Source organism: Bison bison, unplaced genomic scaffold (assembly GCF_000754665.1).
Source record: "Bison bison bison isolate TAMUID 2011002044 unplaced genomic scaffold, Bison_UMD1.0 scf7180017864077, whole genome shotgun sequence".
Lineage (NCBI taxonomy): Eukaryota > Metazoa > Chordata > Mammalia > Artiodactyla > Bovidae > Bison > Bison bison.
In genome coordinates, this window is record NW_011494649.1 from 892702 (window position 1) to 908253 (window position 15552).

Genomic DNA, 15552 nt, shown 5'->3' on the forward strand with positions numbered 1-15552 from the left:
AGCAAATGTGGAGGCGGGGAGCTGGAGGCGGGGCAGGCGGCAGGCCGTGTTTGCCCGCAGCTCAGGGCTGTGTTTCCCCTGGGTCCCAGGAGTGAGTCACGGTGGAGCTGAGGAGGCGCGCTGGCACAGCCCCCCACCCCCGCCCCACCGGGCGAGGGGCTGGGCCCTGACTTCTGCTCCAGGGCACTGGAAGGACAGCCTCTCCCTTCCAGGCCTTCAGAGTCCTCTAGTGTGGTAGTGGGGAAGAAACTATTCTCAGACCAGAGACCTGGGTTTGAATCCCAGTCGAATAGGCTGAGGAACCTTGTGCAAGGCTGCCAAGGACTCTGACACCTGATTTCCTAATCTTTCAAGCGGGGATTTACTCGTATGTGCCTGTCAACCCTCAGCAGATTCAAATGCACCCTGGGAATGTGAGTGATCACCTTCTCTCTCCTGGGCCCATCGCAGAGCTTGCAGAAGGGCCCTCCAGTGAGGTCACAGGGAGGAAGGTGGTAGCATCCCTATTCTCCTCCTGCAAAAAACCGAGTGTAGCTCTTCTCTGTGCCTCGGTTTCCTCATCTCTGTGATATGAAAGTAATAATTGCTTCAAGCTCCTTGAGTTGCTCTCAAGATTCAAGTAAGTAAGACTAGCACTGTGCCCAGTATGAGGTCAGTGCACAGAGAACATCATCACCATCATTGATGTTATTGTTCATATTTTTGAAGGTCAGGGATAGGGAATGTTAAAGACATGAAGAACAGAAACTGGGCTCAGCCCCAGTTCACAGAAAAATCAGGCCAAATTCACAGATTCCTCCACCCATAAGGGCCTGGAACAGCAGGAGTCTGTAGCCAGAAGTCACAGGGTGGACCCCTTCTCTCTTTCACTCCCTCACCCCCGCCTCTCCCAGTGAGGCAGGATGCAAGGGACCCTAGGACCTCGCTGCCAGCTGGCACAGGGAAGGTCTGGGATGGGACTGGCCCCGATGGCCCTGCTGTGCAGTAAGTACCTTGCCAGCATCTGCCGGGGTGACCTTTATTTTAGCCCCTCCCTGGCAACTTTTAAAAGGAGCATGAGGCAGGGGAAGGATGAGAAGGTCAGTGATGTCAGCAGTCTCTATTCCCAGCACAGCGGCCCTGGAAGAGGCAGGAGGCATTTCTTTCAGGAAATGATCATTATTCAGGCTGCAGGCATCCATTAAGTCAGTCCTGACTTGGTGCCCAGGCCCGTGCTCGGCCTTCTGTGTGCTTCAGGGAGAGGCCGAGGATCCTGGGCTGTAGATAATGCAGAACCCCAGAGGATATGGGGTCCAAGAATAGGAGGAATCAGTGAGAGCCCTGTGTCCTAGTTCTCACGGGACCCAGAGCTTACATGCCCATTGGCAGTGCCATCTTGATCGTGCAGGGCGGTATATATACATATCAATTCTGTTTCATTGTTACAGAGGCAGTTCATGCACCTCGTAGACGTCAGACAACACAGAGGAGCAAAGGTGAAGGAGTAAGAAACAGCCAGTCCCAGCAATGGGAGATCGCTGCCAGGGTCCCTCTGAGCACCTTTCCATCTCCTGACTTGCCTTCCTGTGTTGTGCATTTTACCAAAACAAGACCACACAGTGTATGCCATTTTTTCAGTCAGTGATCTCTACCTTCCACTACAGTAAATGTTCATCTCATCAAATCCCCAGTTGGCTAGAAATTTTCCAAGACAGCTGGTTGGCCCAAATCAGTACCCAGTACCATGCATCTGGCATTTGAATTCCCTGAGAGCTGTGCATGCACCCTAGCTGGATCTGTGGTCTAGAGACACCCCAGCCGAGCAAGCCTGAAGGGCAGCCCTGGCCGCAAAAGGGAATTGTGTCACCTGGAGAATCTACCCGCCACCTTCCAAAAATAACAGGCGAAATGAGTGGGATTCCGGGGCTTAGCTGGGATGGGGATCTGGTATTTAACTGTCATGAATATTAATGTGGCATCCTGTGAGTGCCAGCATTCATAGCTTGTTACTATTCATGGACTCATATCCATGATGCCCCAGGCCATGGAGCAGGCCAGGGTCTCCACCGTGATCTCTGTCTCTCTCCAGATATCCAGGTCTAGGGGTGCTGATGGCTGTTTGCTTGTGTTCCTAGCCCCTCAGGAGCCTGCCCTGAGGATCGTGGCAGTTTAGTTGCTAAGTCATGTCCGACTCTTGTGACCCCATAGACTAGCCTGCCAGGCTCCTCTGTCCATAGGATTTTCCAGGCAAAAATACTGGAATGGGTTGCCATTCTCTTCTCCAGAGGATTTTCCCAACCCAAGGATCAAACCTAGGTCTCCTGCACTGTAAGCAGATTCTTTACCACTGAGCTACCAGGGAAGCCCTGAGGATGGGGGCTCTCTTTTGCACGCGGGGCCCCTTCCACTCCTGCCCATGGCCTGCCGGAGTGTGTAAGGCCTGGGCAAGAGAGGGAGAGAGAAGAGAGCATCTTCTCCCTGGGGATTCACTCCCGAGTAGCCGCTCCGTGGGTGTCTTGCTTGGGTTATGTAACCTGCATTTTAGACAGGGCCTGACGGTTTCCAGAGTGCCTTCACACAGCGTTTGTCCTCTGAGGCAGCCTTGGGGGTTTGCTTGTTTAGTTATATGCGCGCGGCTGGGGGCAGCTTACAGGAAATGATAAAATGGTAACAAGTACATTTAAAAAGCAGGGAAAATGAAGAGGATGAAAATGGAAGTAAAGATGGAATTGGGGAGTGCCTCTTGGAGGCCTCTTGGAGGCATAGGCAGAGATGGTCCTGTCTTTATTTTTGTTGTCTTCTGGATGGAGTGCCGGCATTGTGGGAACACGTGAGTCACGCCCAGGCCTTCCGATGCTGGGACCACACTCTGTCCAGTGACCCCCAGGTGGCCTCACCTCACCTCAGTGGGTGGGGCTCATTATACACACCAGTGTAGGGATTATGAGCTTAGATTCTGGAGTCCCAGAAGCTCCACTTACTGTCTGTGTGACCTTGGCGAGTTTCGTAACCTCTCTGAGCCTCAGTTACCTCCTTTGTAATTTGAGGATGGTAGCAGTGTTGACCTTATAGGGTGCTTGTGAGGACCGAATGAGAGAGTACAAGTCAGATACTTAGCACAGTAACCAGCACCCAGTAAGCATTCAGTACATGGTTGTTGATCCTTACTAACATTACTTATTACTGGTAATAATAAAATAATAATGATTGATATTAATATAACTTAAGCTTTTCCCTGGCAGTCTCTGGAGTGGGCTGAGTGGCCTCGTGGATGGCACCAGTGAGCAGAGCCAGAAAGGCATAGCTGAGAGAGAGAACCGGCGGGAGGCAGAAGTGGGGTGCAGAGGGAGGCAGGGTCTAGCCAAGGAGGACCCAGGAGCTGGGGGACCAGTGAGGGCGAGGGAGTGAACACAGACCTCAGAGGGGAGAAAGGAGCAGCCCTGAGACAGCCCCAGGGCGGTGACCGTGCTTCCTGTTGGGGCAAGCGCTGGCCCTTGAGAAAGACTGGCTGGGGCTGGCGGCTAAGAGGGAGCAGCTGGTCTCAGTGGGGCACCAGGGGGTGGGGGAGGGGAAGAGACAAAGGCAGAAGCTTGACAGAAACTCAGCTCTTCTCCCCGAATTACAGATGGGGGCCCCATCTTGACTGCTCAGGTTGTTTTGCTTGTAATAGGAAAGACAGATGGTGGGCAGACATCGTGGTGAACTTCCTATTTCAGGGCTTGGTGCTCCTGGAGCAGAGGGCTGAGGGTAAGTGGCAACTTTGGTTTCTGAGGCCTTTTGGGACCTGAGAAAGCTTAGGGCAGTCTGGACAAGGGGGCCTGGCCTGGGACTGGGGGGAGCTTGCTGCTGAGATGCCACACACCCTGAGCAAGTGGTTCTACCCTCCCCGTCCCACAGAGAATAGCCAGGGGAGACTGAGCAGTGGCCCCGAGGCCCCGGGAGCTGCGGGGTTTGGAGAGACTCCCATTTTCCCTTGCCAGAGGGCAGTGAGATGCCCCAGAGAGCGCCAGTCCCAGGAACCACCAACCCCTCAGGACTCAGAAAGGCCCAGCTCCCCTGCCTCATGGTGGTCTCCATCCGCCAGGAGAGGCCACAGAAGGGACTGGACCCCAGGGCAGGGACAAGAAGCCAGAGAGGACGCCTTCCCACCCCCAGGGAGCTCAAGCTGCTGCTGCCATGGTTACATCTGCTTCCTGTTTGATTCATCTCAAACAGCAGAAAGGGGGGTGCCCGCTCCCAGCACAGGCCACCGCTGCGTGGGGCTGTTTACAACAGCCGCATGTGGGATTCCCAGAAAGAGACTCCAAACCGGACATCCTGCGGCTGCAAAATACCCAGGTGTCAAGAGCTAAAAATAGCTGCCCCAGGGCCCGAGGCGCGGGGAAAGGGGCATGCTTGCTGCGGAGGCGGAGGTGGAGGGCCGGCCTTGCAGCCCTCACATCCAGCCTCCTGCCTGCCGCATAGCTGCGGAGCCTTCGAGCTTGGGCCCCCCGCCTCGGCCTGACTGGAGGCCTTTGTCTGGGCAGGCCCGCGTCCCCAGCCGCTCACCTGGGAGCCTCCACCCCAGGCCCGCCAGCCTTCCTGCCTGCCTGGTGGAGCTTGCTTTGAGACGCTAATGAGAAAGCCTCAGAGGCCCTTGGGAGCATCTAAGGAAGGGACAAAGGAGGATGCCGGAGAGCCTGAAGATGAAGGCGGTGCTCGTCCAAGTTCCCGCCTTGTCAGTTGCCAGCCCCTGTTCCCACCTATAGTCCGAAATCATCGCTTGGCATGGCATCTGCAGAGTCAGCAGTTGGTATTTATCTGTGATCTGGGAGGACTGTCTTCACCGGGGCCTAGAGATGAGACAGGCAGTTTCCGCCCTCTAACCTGCAGCAGGACTGGAGTCTGCCGCTGGTTCAGGTTTCCTGGGAGCTGTGTGATTTTTATCTTTCCCTGTGCCCAGCCAGGTCCTGCATTCGCTGTCCACCCACTAGCCTGTAGAGTCGAGGTGCTGGGGAAAAGCAGCCACGAGTGTTGCTTAAGAACATGGATTCTGGAGCCCATTTGTCTGGCTGAAGTCCCAGCTTAGCCACTTCCCTGTTATGTGCCTCCAGATGAGTTATTTAATACTGCTGGGCCTCAGTTGACTAATCTATATAATAGGGATAAAAATAGTAACCACCACATAGGTTTGTCATCAGGGTCAGATGAACTAGCAAACACAGGGCACATAGTAAACGGCTAGTTTACAAAAGTTCAGATGGAGAAGAAAGAGAAGAGTTGGGAGAGTCAGGAGATAAGGGACTGGACAGGAACGCATCTGGGAGCAAGTGGACTGAGAGACGAGGGGAGAACGCAGATGGGACCAGACGATGAGATGCTTATGCCAGAGGGCGGCTGCAGGTGAGTTCAGGGGCAAACAGGATGAATCACGACCCTAGCGGGGAGTACCCGCCATGTGCCCCGTGCTTCACGCGCAGCGTCGCTCATCTCAAATGACCTCTTTCTGGTCCATATTCTTACTGTTGAATTTCGGAGGCACAGCCAAGCCTTGCCCAAGCTGCAGCGTGTCCCTGGCTGTCCCTGCCGGTCACTGAGGGAGTCGGAGTGTGAACACCGGACTATCTAACCTCAAAACCAACGTCCTCCATGCTGCGGACCCTTACTTCTCTCACTTCGTGGGGCCGGAGTTCCCATCCAGCTTGCAGCGCACTGGGTTCTGGATAAATCTGAGTAATAAGCAGCTTGGTGCCAAGATCATGAGCAATAGAATTAGTAAGTAGCAAGAGAATTTCTGGAAGAGGGACATAAGAAACTGTTAAATGGAATTGAGTCTAAGGAAGTCCTAGGGAGTTGGATGAGTGAGAAACTTCTAGTTTCATACTTTGGGGGGCTCTTTGAAATGTTTTTAGTGTCTACAAGTCATATACTTTTCAATTTTTAAAAAATCGTGGGCTGTCTGGAGTTGAAACTCCTGAAAGTAAAAGTCAGGTTTTATCACTTTTCCACTCCTTCGAGCCCAAGACCAGTGCCCTCATCGAGAGGTAATTAGAACCTGCTTTTGGGATCGACTTCTTGGGTTCTCCTCCCCGCACTGGTCTGGCCTGGTTGTACCGCTGACCCGCTGGGTGACTGTGATCTAGCCCTCCCTCCCCTCTCTCTTTCCCTTCTCTGGGAAGTGAGAGTGTTGCCTGCACAATCTCTGAAGCCTCATCAGCTCCTAACATAACACTACACAGTCCTCACTCTGTCAGTTGGGCAACTGTGACGTTCTCTCTTCTGTTTATTGATTCTTGGACCTTCGTGGCCATTTCACTCCCAGCTTTGTCTTCTCTGCCAGCCCCCTGCGGAGTCAAGCTTTGTCTGGCGAGGCAGACCTGAGCTGAGGGGGCTGCGGGAGGGAGAGGGGGAGAGTCAGCCCTGGACCCAGGGCTTCGCCTCGTGCCTGCAGGGTAGGGGTCTGGCTGCTCCTCCTTTTTCACCTCCTCAGGAGACCAGGGAGGGGGACACAGCTTTGACAAAGACATGGAAAGCATTCAGAGGGGGCTTGTGGATGGCCATGCTCCCTCCCCTGACATAAGACTGGCAGCACCGGGGAGAGCAGGTGGCCAGGCCGAGCTCAGGTTTCCAGTCACATCTGCTGGGCAGGTGAGGACCAAGGGGAAACAAGGGAGGAGCGGGAGGCCAGCTTGTACAGGTGCTCGGGGACGGGAGAGCTGCATTTATGTCTACCCTGGAGGTGGCTGAGGGCCAGGGCGGACCCACTGGGGCAGAATTTCTGGGTAAGATCAGGTGTCCAGTTGGGGAAGGTGACTTGATGGAAACTTCAGCACCTGGTAAACCGTCTCTTCAGCCTGACTGCAGTTGCCTCCAAAGAAGGTAGGAATAGAGAGTGACCAGAATTCCAGAAATGAAAGCTGTCCACGAAGGCCGGGAGCAGTGTGGGAAAGGGCCAGACCTATGCTGTGTTTTCCATCTCTTGGGTCCATTCACTCCTGATTGTATTTCACACGTGAAAGTGTCAGTCGCTCAGTCATGTCCAATGCTTTGTGACCCCGTGGACTGTGGCCCGCCAAGCTCCTCTGTCTATGGAATTCTCCAGGCAAGAATACTGGAGTGGGTAGCCATTTCCTTCTCCAGGGGACCTTCCTGACCTAGGGATCGAACCCCAGTCTCCTGGATTACAGGCAGATTCTTTACTGTCTGAGCCACTAGGGAAGCCCACATTTCACTCCTGATTGCACCCAAATTAGTGATAATAGCACTATGAGAGGGGCTGATGAGAAGGGCCCCCAAATTCATCCCCAAGTCTGAGATGCCAGATGGTTACTTTGTGGTTTCAGGTCAGCCGCTGACCGGGTGCCTTTTCTTCTCTCTGGGACACAGGAGAGCTGCTCCCTAACAATTATCTCGGTTGCTCTGGGCGCTTCTGAGCCCCTGGTCTCTCAGCATGGACCCAGGGGCTTGAGAGAAGCAGAGCTCTTTCCAGGCATTGCTTCTAAAATCCACCCCTGTTGGTAGGCAAAACACGCACACACACACCCAGCTTTCCTAAACAGAGTTTACATCATATCATCATCACAGAATGTCTCTTCTGAGCCCTGTAACAAACACTTCGGAGTTCAGGGCCATTAGTTTTGTCCCCTCCAGAGGGTGCATGGTGTCCAGAACCTGTGGTTACAGGGGAATGGGGTGCAGAGAAGCTGGCTGTGCCCCCACAGTGCATGCCGCTGGCCAGCCCTCAGGCAAGGACCAAGGGCTGAAGGAGACAGTTCCCAGCAGCAGGGACTGGAGGCACAGGACCCTATGGTCTCTGGACGTGCAGCTGGGAGCCTAGTTTTGAAGCCTGTCTCCGAGAACGAGGTCCTGAGAGAGCCCCGGGGTGGGGGGCTATCCCATTCTGGGGATAGGAGGCTGCCTCCTGCACTCCTGTTCCTTGAGGCTCACAAACCTTGAGAGATACTCATGCCGTGTCCTAGGCATGGGGTCAGGAGAGTGTCATGTGTTCGAGTCACCAGTTTCTAACAGTCTGCCATGTGCCCAGCAAGGTATTAGGTCATAGCTCACCAGTGGCACTGTAGAGACCCCGATTACGGAAGTGTCGAGGTGGTGGGTACCAAGTGGATGCTTGGGGAGGTGAGGAATGGGGGGTCAGGGGGAGCTTCCTGCGGAGATGGGCTCCGGCTGGACTTGAGAGGATAGGCCGCATTTGAATAGGTGGAGTGACATTTCCCTACCAAATGTCATCCGGGCACGGGGCACTAGTATCTGGGGGCAGTTGGTGGGAGTCTCTTTCTCTGTGCCCAGAGGCGCCCCTCCCCGACAGGCACCTGCTTGCAGGGACTTCTACTTGTCCAGCTTTTGAAAGATGACTGAGGCTGCCCTTAGGCCACAGAGCAGTGCCTGCCAGCTGACCTTCAGAAAAACACCCCTTCTGCCCCAAATCTGGTCTGAGGAGGGCTTCTGTATGTCCTCCACTTGCCCCTCCAGGAGGCCTCTGGTCTCCAGCTCCGTCCCCTCTGCCCTGAGCTGGACAGCAGGAGGGCAAAGTGGCCTCAGGACTCAGCTTTCCCCACCCCAGCCAGCCCCTGGGCTCCCGTAGGCCTCTCTGCTGCTGACTGCCCTACCGTGGGATTCCATGGGCTCTGAACTGGATGGAGGTGGGGTTGGGGATCCTGAGCTGGACCGAGGAGTCTGGGAGAGGTGGCCGCTTCCAGAAGGAAAGACTTCTTCTTTCAGGTTATCCGTGAAACAGAGGCTGAGCGATTCCCTTCTCTGGGGGCACAGAGGCTGCAAGACCCAGGATGGGGCAGTAGGAAGAGGGGGTTCCTCTTATGGGGTCCTCGAGCTGTACATTCCAGATCCACCCCTTCGCAGCTCCCAGCAGATCTGACCTGACCTCCAGGCCATGACCTAATCCCTCCCCAACTGTGGAGGGGGGCCCAGCTCCCTTTTCAGTCCTGCTCTCCCTTCCCCTTGTTTCCCTCCAGGCGTCCTTAGGGCAGTCTCACCAGCCTGCTGTCCGCCTCACCCCTCAGCCCTCTCCTTCCCCTTCCAACTCTGGGAGCCTGCTTCGGCTGCCCAGAGAAGGCTGGGCACCTCAGGGAAGCCTGACACTGCTGGGTAAATGAACCACCTGAGTTTCCTGTCCAGGACTGAGCTCCAGTAGGGCGAGATATCTCAGCCACTTGATAGATCGGATGAGGAAGATGGAGCTGGGGATCACTCTTAAGCGGCATGGGAGTTCGAGGAAAGGAATGGGGTGGGATCTTGACTTTCTGGCTAGCTTCCGGTGGAGGTGCCAGGTTTTGGCATGCTCGGGCTGGAGTGGGGCCTCCTGGACAGGCAGGCAGCCTGCCTGGCTTAGCCCTCTTTCCTCTCCCTCCCCTGCCCTTCCTCTCCTGGCAGCTGATTCACTCCATCTCTCTTCTCTGTACAGATGGGACCCAGGTGAGCCCGGCTGCCCCCTGCTCCAGCCCACCCATCATAGGTAAGAGTATGCCGTAGGGGGAGTGTGGTGGGGAATAGAAGATGAGGCTGGAAAGGACAAAGGAGGGTGAGGAGCTGAAAAGGACAGAAGGTGGTTCAGCAGGGTGGCTGGAGGATGGGCCAGAGAGTTGGGAGACTGGGGTTCTGGGGGACAGGGCAAAGTTGGGGTTTTGTGGGGAAGAGGTGAGGGTGGGGGATAAGAGAGGCAATTCTGGATCCAGGCGGGCCCCAGAGCTGGGAAGCACAACAGGAAAAGGAAAGGCAGGATGCTCTCCTTGTCTGCGCTGGGGCAGCGAAACAGGAAGGCAAGTAGGAAGCTAATATTTATGCTCAGGTCCCTGCCTTGGGGGCTCTGGGGAGGGGGTGCATTCTTGTTTGTTGGCTCTGTGGTCCTCACGCCGGCCCTGCGGGGTGGGCACAGCAGCCCTTGCAGGATGGGAAGATGCCTTGTGGCACTTGGGTGGAGGTCGAGGACCCCCCTCCGTGATCCTCTCAGCGTTCCACACCCCCGCTGCTGTCAGGCTGTGTTGGGCGGGGAGGGGGTGGATGCCCATGGTTTAGGATGTACCCGTGGTTGGGCGGGGGGTTGGGGAGGCTGGACGGACTGAGGGCTGCTTTGTCCTTCATTTCAACCAGATCCACTGAGGGCCTTCTGGGTGCAGGTTCCGCATCTGACACCCAGCCTAGGGCAGCGAGAAAGGAAGGGCATGTCCTCTTTGCGCCAGTCCTGGCTGTTGAAAGCTTGCAGACCTGGGGAGATGAGACACACAGATAAAAAGAGAAATAATGGTAGAATGTAGTATGTGATCTGTGTGAAAGGAGGCAGCAGCTGGTTAAGGAATTCATCCATCCATTCAAGAAACATTGAGTTCACCACCTACTGTCATATAGTCCTCCTGGCTGTGTGATTTTCTAAACATTGAAAGACAGAAATTGGAAAAAGAAGCATGAATGAACTCCATCTCTATTCCAGGGCACAGAGGACATAGGGATTTATTTATTGATTCAGACAGTATTTGCTGAGTGCCTGTCATGTGCTAGGTCCTGGTTCTAGGTGCTGGGATAGTGAGCCATAGGGAGAACCAAGTCCCTGCCCTTGGAGCTTAGCTCAGATTTGGTACCTGCCTCGCTGGTGGTTTCAGGGGACAGAACCACCAGCATGATGGAAATCCAGAGGAGGGCTGGACACGGGACCCTGGGCTGGCTTCAGGAAAGGGGAAAGACTCCAGCAAGGCTTGGAAGTCTGGCAAGATCTAGAAAAGTGGAATTGAGGGGTGAAGAGAGCACCAGCGGGGGGACTTTGCGAGCAAAAGCTCAGAGGACGGAAGGTACATGGTTTGTGATGAGACATGGGCTGTACATGAGCTGATGGCTTAGATAGAGGGTCCGTGTTCAGATGTGGGAGACAAGGTGGGGAGAGACCAGCTTAGCACCAGATTGTGGAGACCCTCAAATGCTAATTCACCCTGAGAGGGGTTCCCAGGGTTGAAGGCAGACCCCCTCCCACCTTTCCAGCAGCCTGTGCTCTGGAGGCTGAGGCAGTGAGGGAGAGAGGAATGGGCTGCTCCCAGTCTGTGCGGCCAAAACTGCTGGCCGCAAGTCCAGGGGGCCTGCCCTGAGGACCCTCGTGCATCACTGAGGGAGTCCCCCCAGGAAGCCAGGACACCTGCCATGAGAGGACTGAGACCTTTCCTGGGGCAGCAGCGCAGTGGCATCAGAAGCCCAAACTCAACCCAGAATGAGACTTTGGGGTCCCTGAGTGGAGGCATGAGCAAGAAGTGGGGACATCAAAGTGGTGCATTGCCTGCTGTTGTCAGTATCTGGGTGCCCAGCCACCCACTCTGGTCTCTTAACATCCAGAGAATGGTACAGGCACCTCCCTGCTCTGCTCCTCTCTCGTCTCCATCTCACAGTCAGAGAATATAAGAGCGGGTACCACTTAGTGACCACCTTCTGCAAGCCCCTCTGCCTTTCTCCAGCGAGAAACCCATCCTGGGGTGAGAGACAGGGGAGGCGACTTCCTGAAAGTGGAGGGGAAAATGGAGCCAGAGCGCCGGTCTCAGCAGGACAGAACCTGTGCTCACTGTGCCCTGGGCTGGTGGCCTTGGCCAGGTCCCTTCACCTGAGCCTCAGTTTCTTCCTGTGGGAATAGTAGTAGCTCCCTCCCAGGGCCCCAGGGTGATGAGGTGAAAGGGTTTGCAGCAAGTCGGCACATGTGCTGTAGATGTTAAGATAATGGTTCAGCTGGACCTGGAGGCTATGTTTCCTGAGTCCCTGGCTGGTCTTTGCCCCAGCGCCTTCCAGTCCTCCTCAATGCAGGCCTGGAAGACAGCCCATGGCTGCCGCCATAGGGGATGCCCAGCACTGCATTAGCTGAAGGAAGCCTCTCTGAAAAGCTTCCTCCGCTTGTGTGATCTCACCTGCTCCCAGCCCCACCTGTGACCTCCTTTCTAGGATAACTGGGAATGTCTGGCTGCTGAGCGCAGCCTGGCACAGCTGGCGGTGCTGGCGTGGGACCTAGTCTGGCAACTGGTTATATATAGCCCCTGCGTCCATGGCCTTGGCAGGGTGCTCCTGGTGTGGGTGCAGGGGACACTTGAGAAGAGGCCCTGAAGCTGCCGTCCTTGCCACGCTTGGCCCAGAGCTGGCGTGAGGGTACCTAGGAGCTCCCTGGGCACCTGGGCCTTGTGTAGGCCTAGGGTGCTAGCCAGGGCTGGCTGTGGGTTTGAGGCACCTCTTCTTTATTCTGTGACCTGGGATAAAGTAGGGAGGATGGCAACTGAGGGCCTGGGGTGCCCTTTGGGCTTGGAGACAGAACAAAGGGAACTGCCTGTCCTATCGCTGTTTTTGAGATCAGTTTATCAGAGGGCATGTGTGTCCAATCCTCCTCCAGTGGGGAAGAAGGGAAGGAGAGGTCAGGGCCCAGGATGTATCACTAAAGGGTACTCAGCCCATTCCTAAATCCCACAGCCCCCAACCGTGGCCTGGAGAGGCAATATATTTAGTAGAAAACTACACTTGGGGTCAAAAGGCTCAGCTCACCACCACCAGCGATAGACTAACGGCATGGTATATATGACCTCCTTTCTCACGGGTGAAACAGAATTGAAAATACCTACCTTGCAGGACTGTGCTGAGGGCCCCCAAGGGGAAGGCCCCTGGAGGGTGTTGTGCCTTGTCAAGTGAGTCTGAAGGAGGCGGATTAGGTAACCGCTCACCTGCGGGCCTTTCCCGCTCACCCTGCCCTCTCTGTGCGCCCTCAGGCTGGCCCAGGCCCCGCGCAGACACGCCAGGCCCTCAGCCCCAGCCCATGGACCTGCGGGTGGGCCAGCGGCCCCCGGTGGAGCCCCCGCCGGAGCCCACACTGCTGGCCCTGCAGCACCCCCAGCGCCTCCACCACCACCTCTTCTTGGCGGGCCTGCAGCCCCAGCGCTCGGCAGAGCCCATGCGGGTAAAGCTAGAGCTCCCACCAAGCCTCAAGCCCAGACGCGGCCCCGCCCTCCCTTCAGCCTCCACCTCTGTCCTCAACTCCTCGCCCCCTCCCCACAGCTCTCAATGGACACGCCGATGCCCGAGTTGCAGATGGGGCAGCAGGAACAAGAGCTGCGGCAGCTTCTCAATAAGGACAAGAGCAAGCGAAGTAAGGGTGGAAGCCTCCCCCGGCGTGTCCACGGCCCCCCGTGTGGGCGGGGGGAAGGAGGATGCCAGCTCCAGTCGGGGTCGCTCTCTGCCTGCCAGGCACTGGGGGTGAACGTGGGAGGAAGTGAAGGGGGACCCGCGGGCTTCACAGAAGGGGTGTAGCCTCAGGCTTGGCTGTTGCATAAAGGGGCCCTGGGAAGCCTAGTCTGGGGCACGGGGGGCGTGATCAGGGCAATGGGCAGAAAACGTTCCAGGGAGGCCACCCACCCATCCACCCCCCAAACCACTCATAATTTCCACCCCTGCAGGTGCCGTAGCCAGCAGTGTGGTCAAGCAGAAGCTGGCAGAGGTGATTCTGAAGAAACAACAGGCGGCCCTAGAGAGAACGGTTCATCCTAATAGCCCCAGCGTTCCCTACAGGTAACTCCCTCTCCGCCCCGACTCCTTGTGTCCTTGCCACGCCCCCCTCCGGATGTCCGCCAATGAGCACACAGCACACGCAGACCGCTGCTCTCAGCTGCCCTTCACCTAATCCTCACCCCTCACCTCTAATCCTAGTGCCTCTCCGACCCTCTCTCCCAGCTGATACCTGCCCTCCTCTGGCCTTTAATTATCTCTCCTCACCCCGCCTGAGGCCCTTCTTCCCTACAAGCCTCTCCTCCCCCCACATACACTCACGCACACCACGCTGGTTTTCTCCTCTGTATCTTCCCCTAAGCACAGAAATATCCAGATTCTTAGAACAGCTTCCTCCCTTTGTGTCTGGGACCCTGGCTCCTAAGGACAGATCAGGATGGGTGGCCCAGTACTGCCCCCTGGAGATGGCCCCTGTTCCTACTGGCCATGCACTCCGCCTGGCCCTCCTGGCTGCTGCCACTCCAGCATGCCTGCATCCTAAGTCGCTTCAGTCGTGTTCGACTCTTTGTGACCCCATGGACTGTAGCCCGTCAGGCTCCTCTGTCCATGGGATTCTCCAGGCAAGAATACTGGAGTAGGTTGCCATGCCCACCTCCAGGGGATCTTCCCAACCCAGGAATCGAACCCACATCTCATGTCTCCTGCATTGGCAGGAGGGTTCTTTACCACTAGCGCCACCTGGGAAGCCCCGCTGCCTCCCCCGACAGGTCCCAAAGGGTGGAAGGAGGTGGCTGCTACGCCTCTGGGCATCCCTGCCCCTCTGAAGCAGCCTTGGTGCTCACTCCACAGAACTCTCGAGCCCTTGGAGACGGAGGGAGCTGCCCGTTCCATGCTCAGCAGCTTCCTGCCTCCTGTTCCCAGCCTGCCTTGCGACCCTCCAGAACACTTCCCTCTGCGCAAGACAGGTGCGTGGACAGGCCAGCAGGGACCTCCAGAGGGGCTAAGGGGGAAGAGCCTTGGGAGAGGGTCAGGGAGGGGGTACTGCCTTCTCCTGCCTGTCTCAGAGAGGGCTGGAAGGGAGGGCTTAGGGCAGAGACCGGGTGGGCGTGCACCAAGTGATCCCGGCGCTCCTGCAGTCTCCGAGCCCAACCTGAAGCTGCGCTACAAGCCCAAGAAGTCCCTGGAGCGGAGGAAGAACCCGCTACTGCGGAAGGAGAGCGCCCCTCCCAGCCTCCGTCGGCGGCCAGCAGAGACCCTCGGCGGTGAGGCCCGGCAGGGTGGGTGGGTGTCAGGCAGGCCTGGTGCCCTCCCCCAGGGCCCCTGTGGGTGGTTGTCACAGGGTGCCCTACACACTTGCCAGGGGGTGAGTTGGGGCTGAACCCAGCTTTTGCTCCATTGTCTAATCTGACGTCTGCCCAAAAGAAGGGGCATCTTTAAAAAACCAAGTGTTCAGAGGTGCTGGAGGCTGGTGGTGGCCTTCCTGTCCTTCTGGAAGAAAGCAGGAAGCAGAGCCCATCCACAGCGGAAAGGGCTTGTTCCTGGCCCCCTCCTAGCCACTTTTGGCTCCTAACTGAGCACCCCCCTCTCCCCAACCCTCAGACTCCTCCCCTAGTAGTAGCAGCACGCCGGCATCAGGGTGCAGCTCCCCCAACGACAGCGAGCATGGCCCCAACCCCGTCCTGGGCTCCGAGGTAAGGCCTTGGCAGGCTGGGCGCCCCGGGGCATCTCTGGGGCTCAGCGGTCCTCAGCAGGCAGCCCGGCCAGGCTGGGGCTTTAGCATCTGGGCAGCCCCCACCCAAGCCTCTGGGGGTGTTCCGGGGAAGGTGCGCCTAGGGGTGGAGGTCTGGAACCGGTGACCCCTGCCCTGCTCCCATGGCAGGCGCTCTTGGGCCAGCGGCTGCGGCTGCAGGAGACCTCTCTGGCCCCGTTCGCCTTGCTGCCCACAATCACACTGGGGCTGCCCGCCCCTGCCAGGGTGAGTGGCTGAGGCGCCCTCCCCCACCCCAAACACCCTGAGATCTCTCCATTCCTTCTCCTACACCCCGCCCCTGGCCTTCACTGTCCTCCCCACCAGGGTCTTCTCGCCAGTGATGTTCCCCCACTCTCCCG

The 15552-nt window shown here is 57.0% G+C and overlaps 1 protein-coding gene across 1 annotated transcript in view; it reads left to right on the forward strand.

The window, feature by feature from the left end:
- The first annotated feature begins 3640 nt into the window (after positions 1–3640).
- The window catches only part of HDAC7 (histone deacetylase 7), a 26776-nt gene continuing 14864 nt past the window's right edge, over positions 3641–15552 (forward strand). The window contains 9 exon segments of the mRNA XM_010837513.1: positions 3641–5361; positions 9398–9448; positions 12711–12898; positions 12997–13087; positions 13395–13506; positions 14293–14408; positions 14580–14705; positions 15043–15134; positions 15323–15418. Coding sequence (XP_010835815.1) covers positions 5331–5361; positions 9398–9448; positions 12711–12898; positions 12997–13087; positions 13395–13506; positions 14293–14408; positions 14580–14705; positions 15043–15134; positions 15323–15418 — 903 coding nt within the window. The 5' untranslated portion in view covers positions 3641–5330.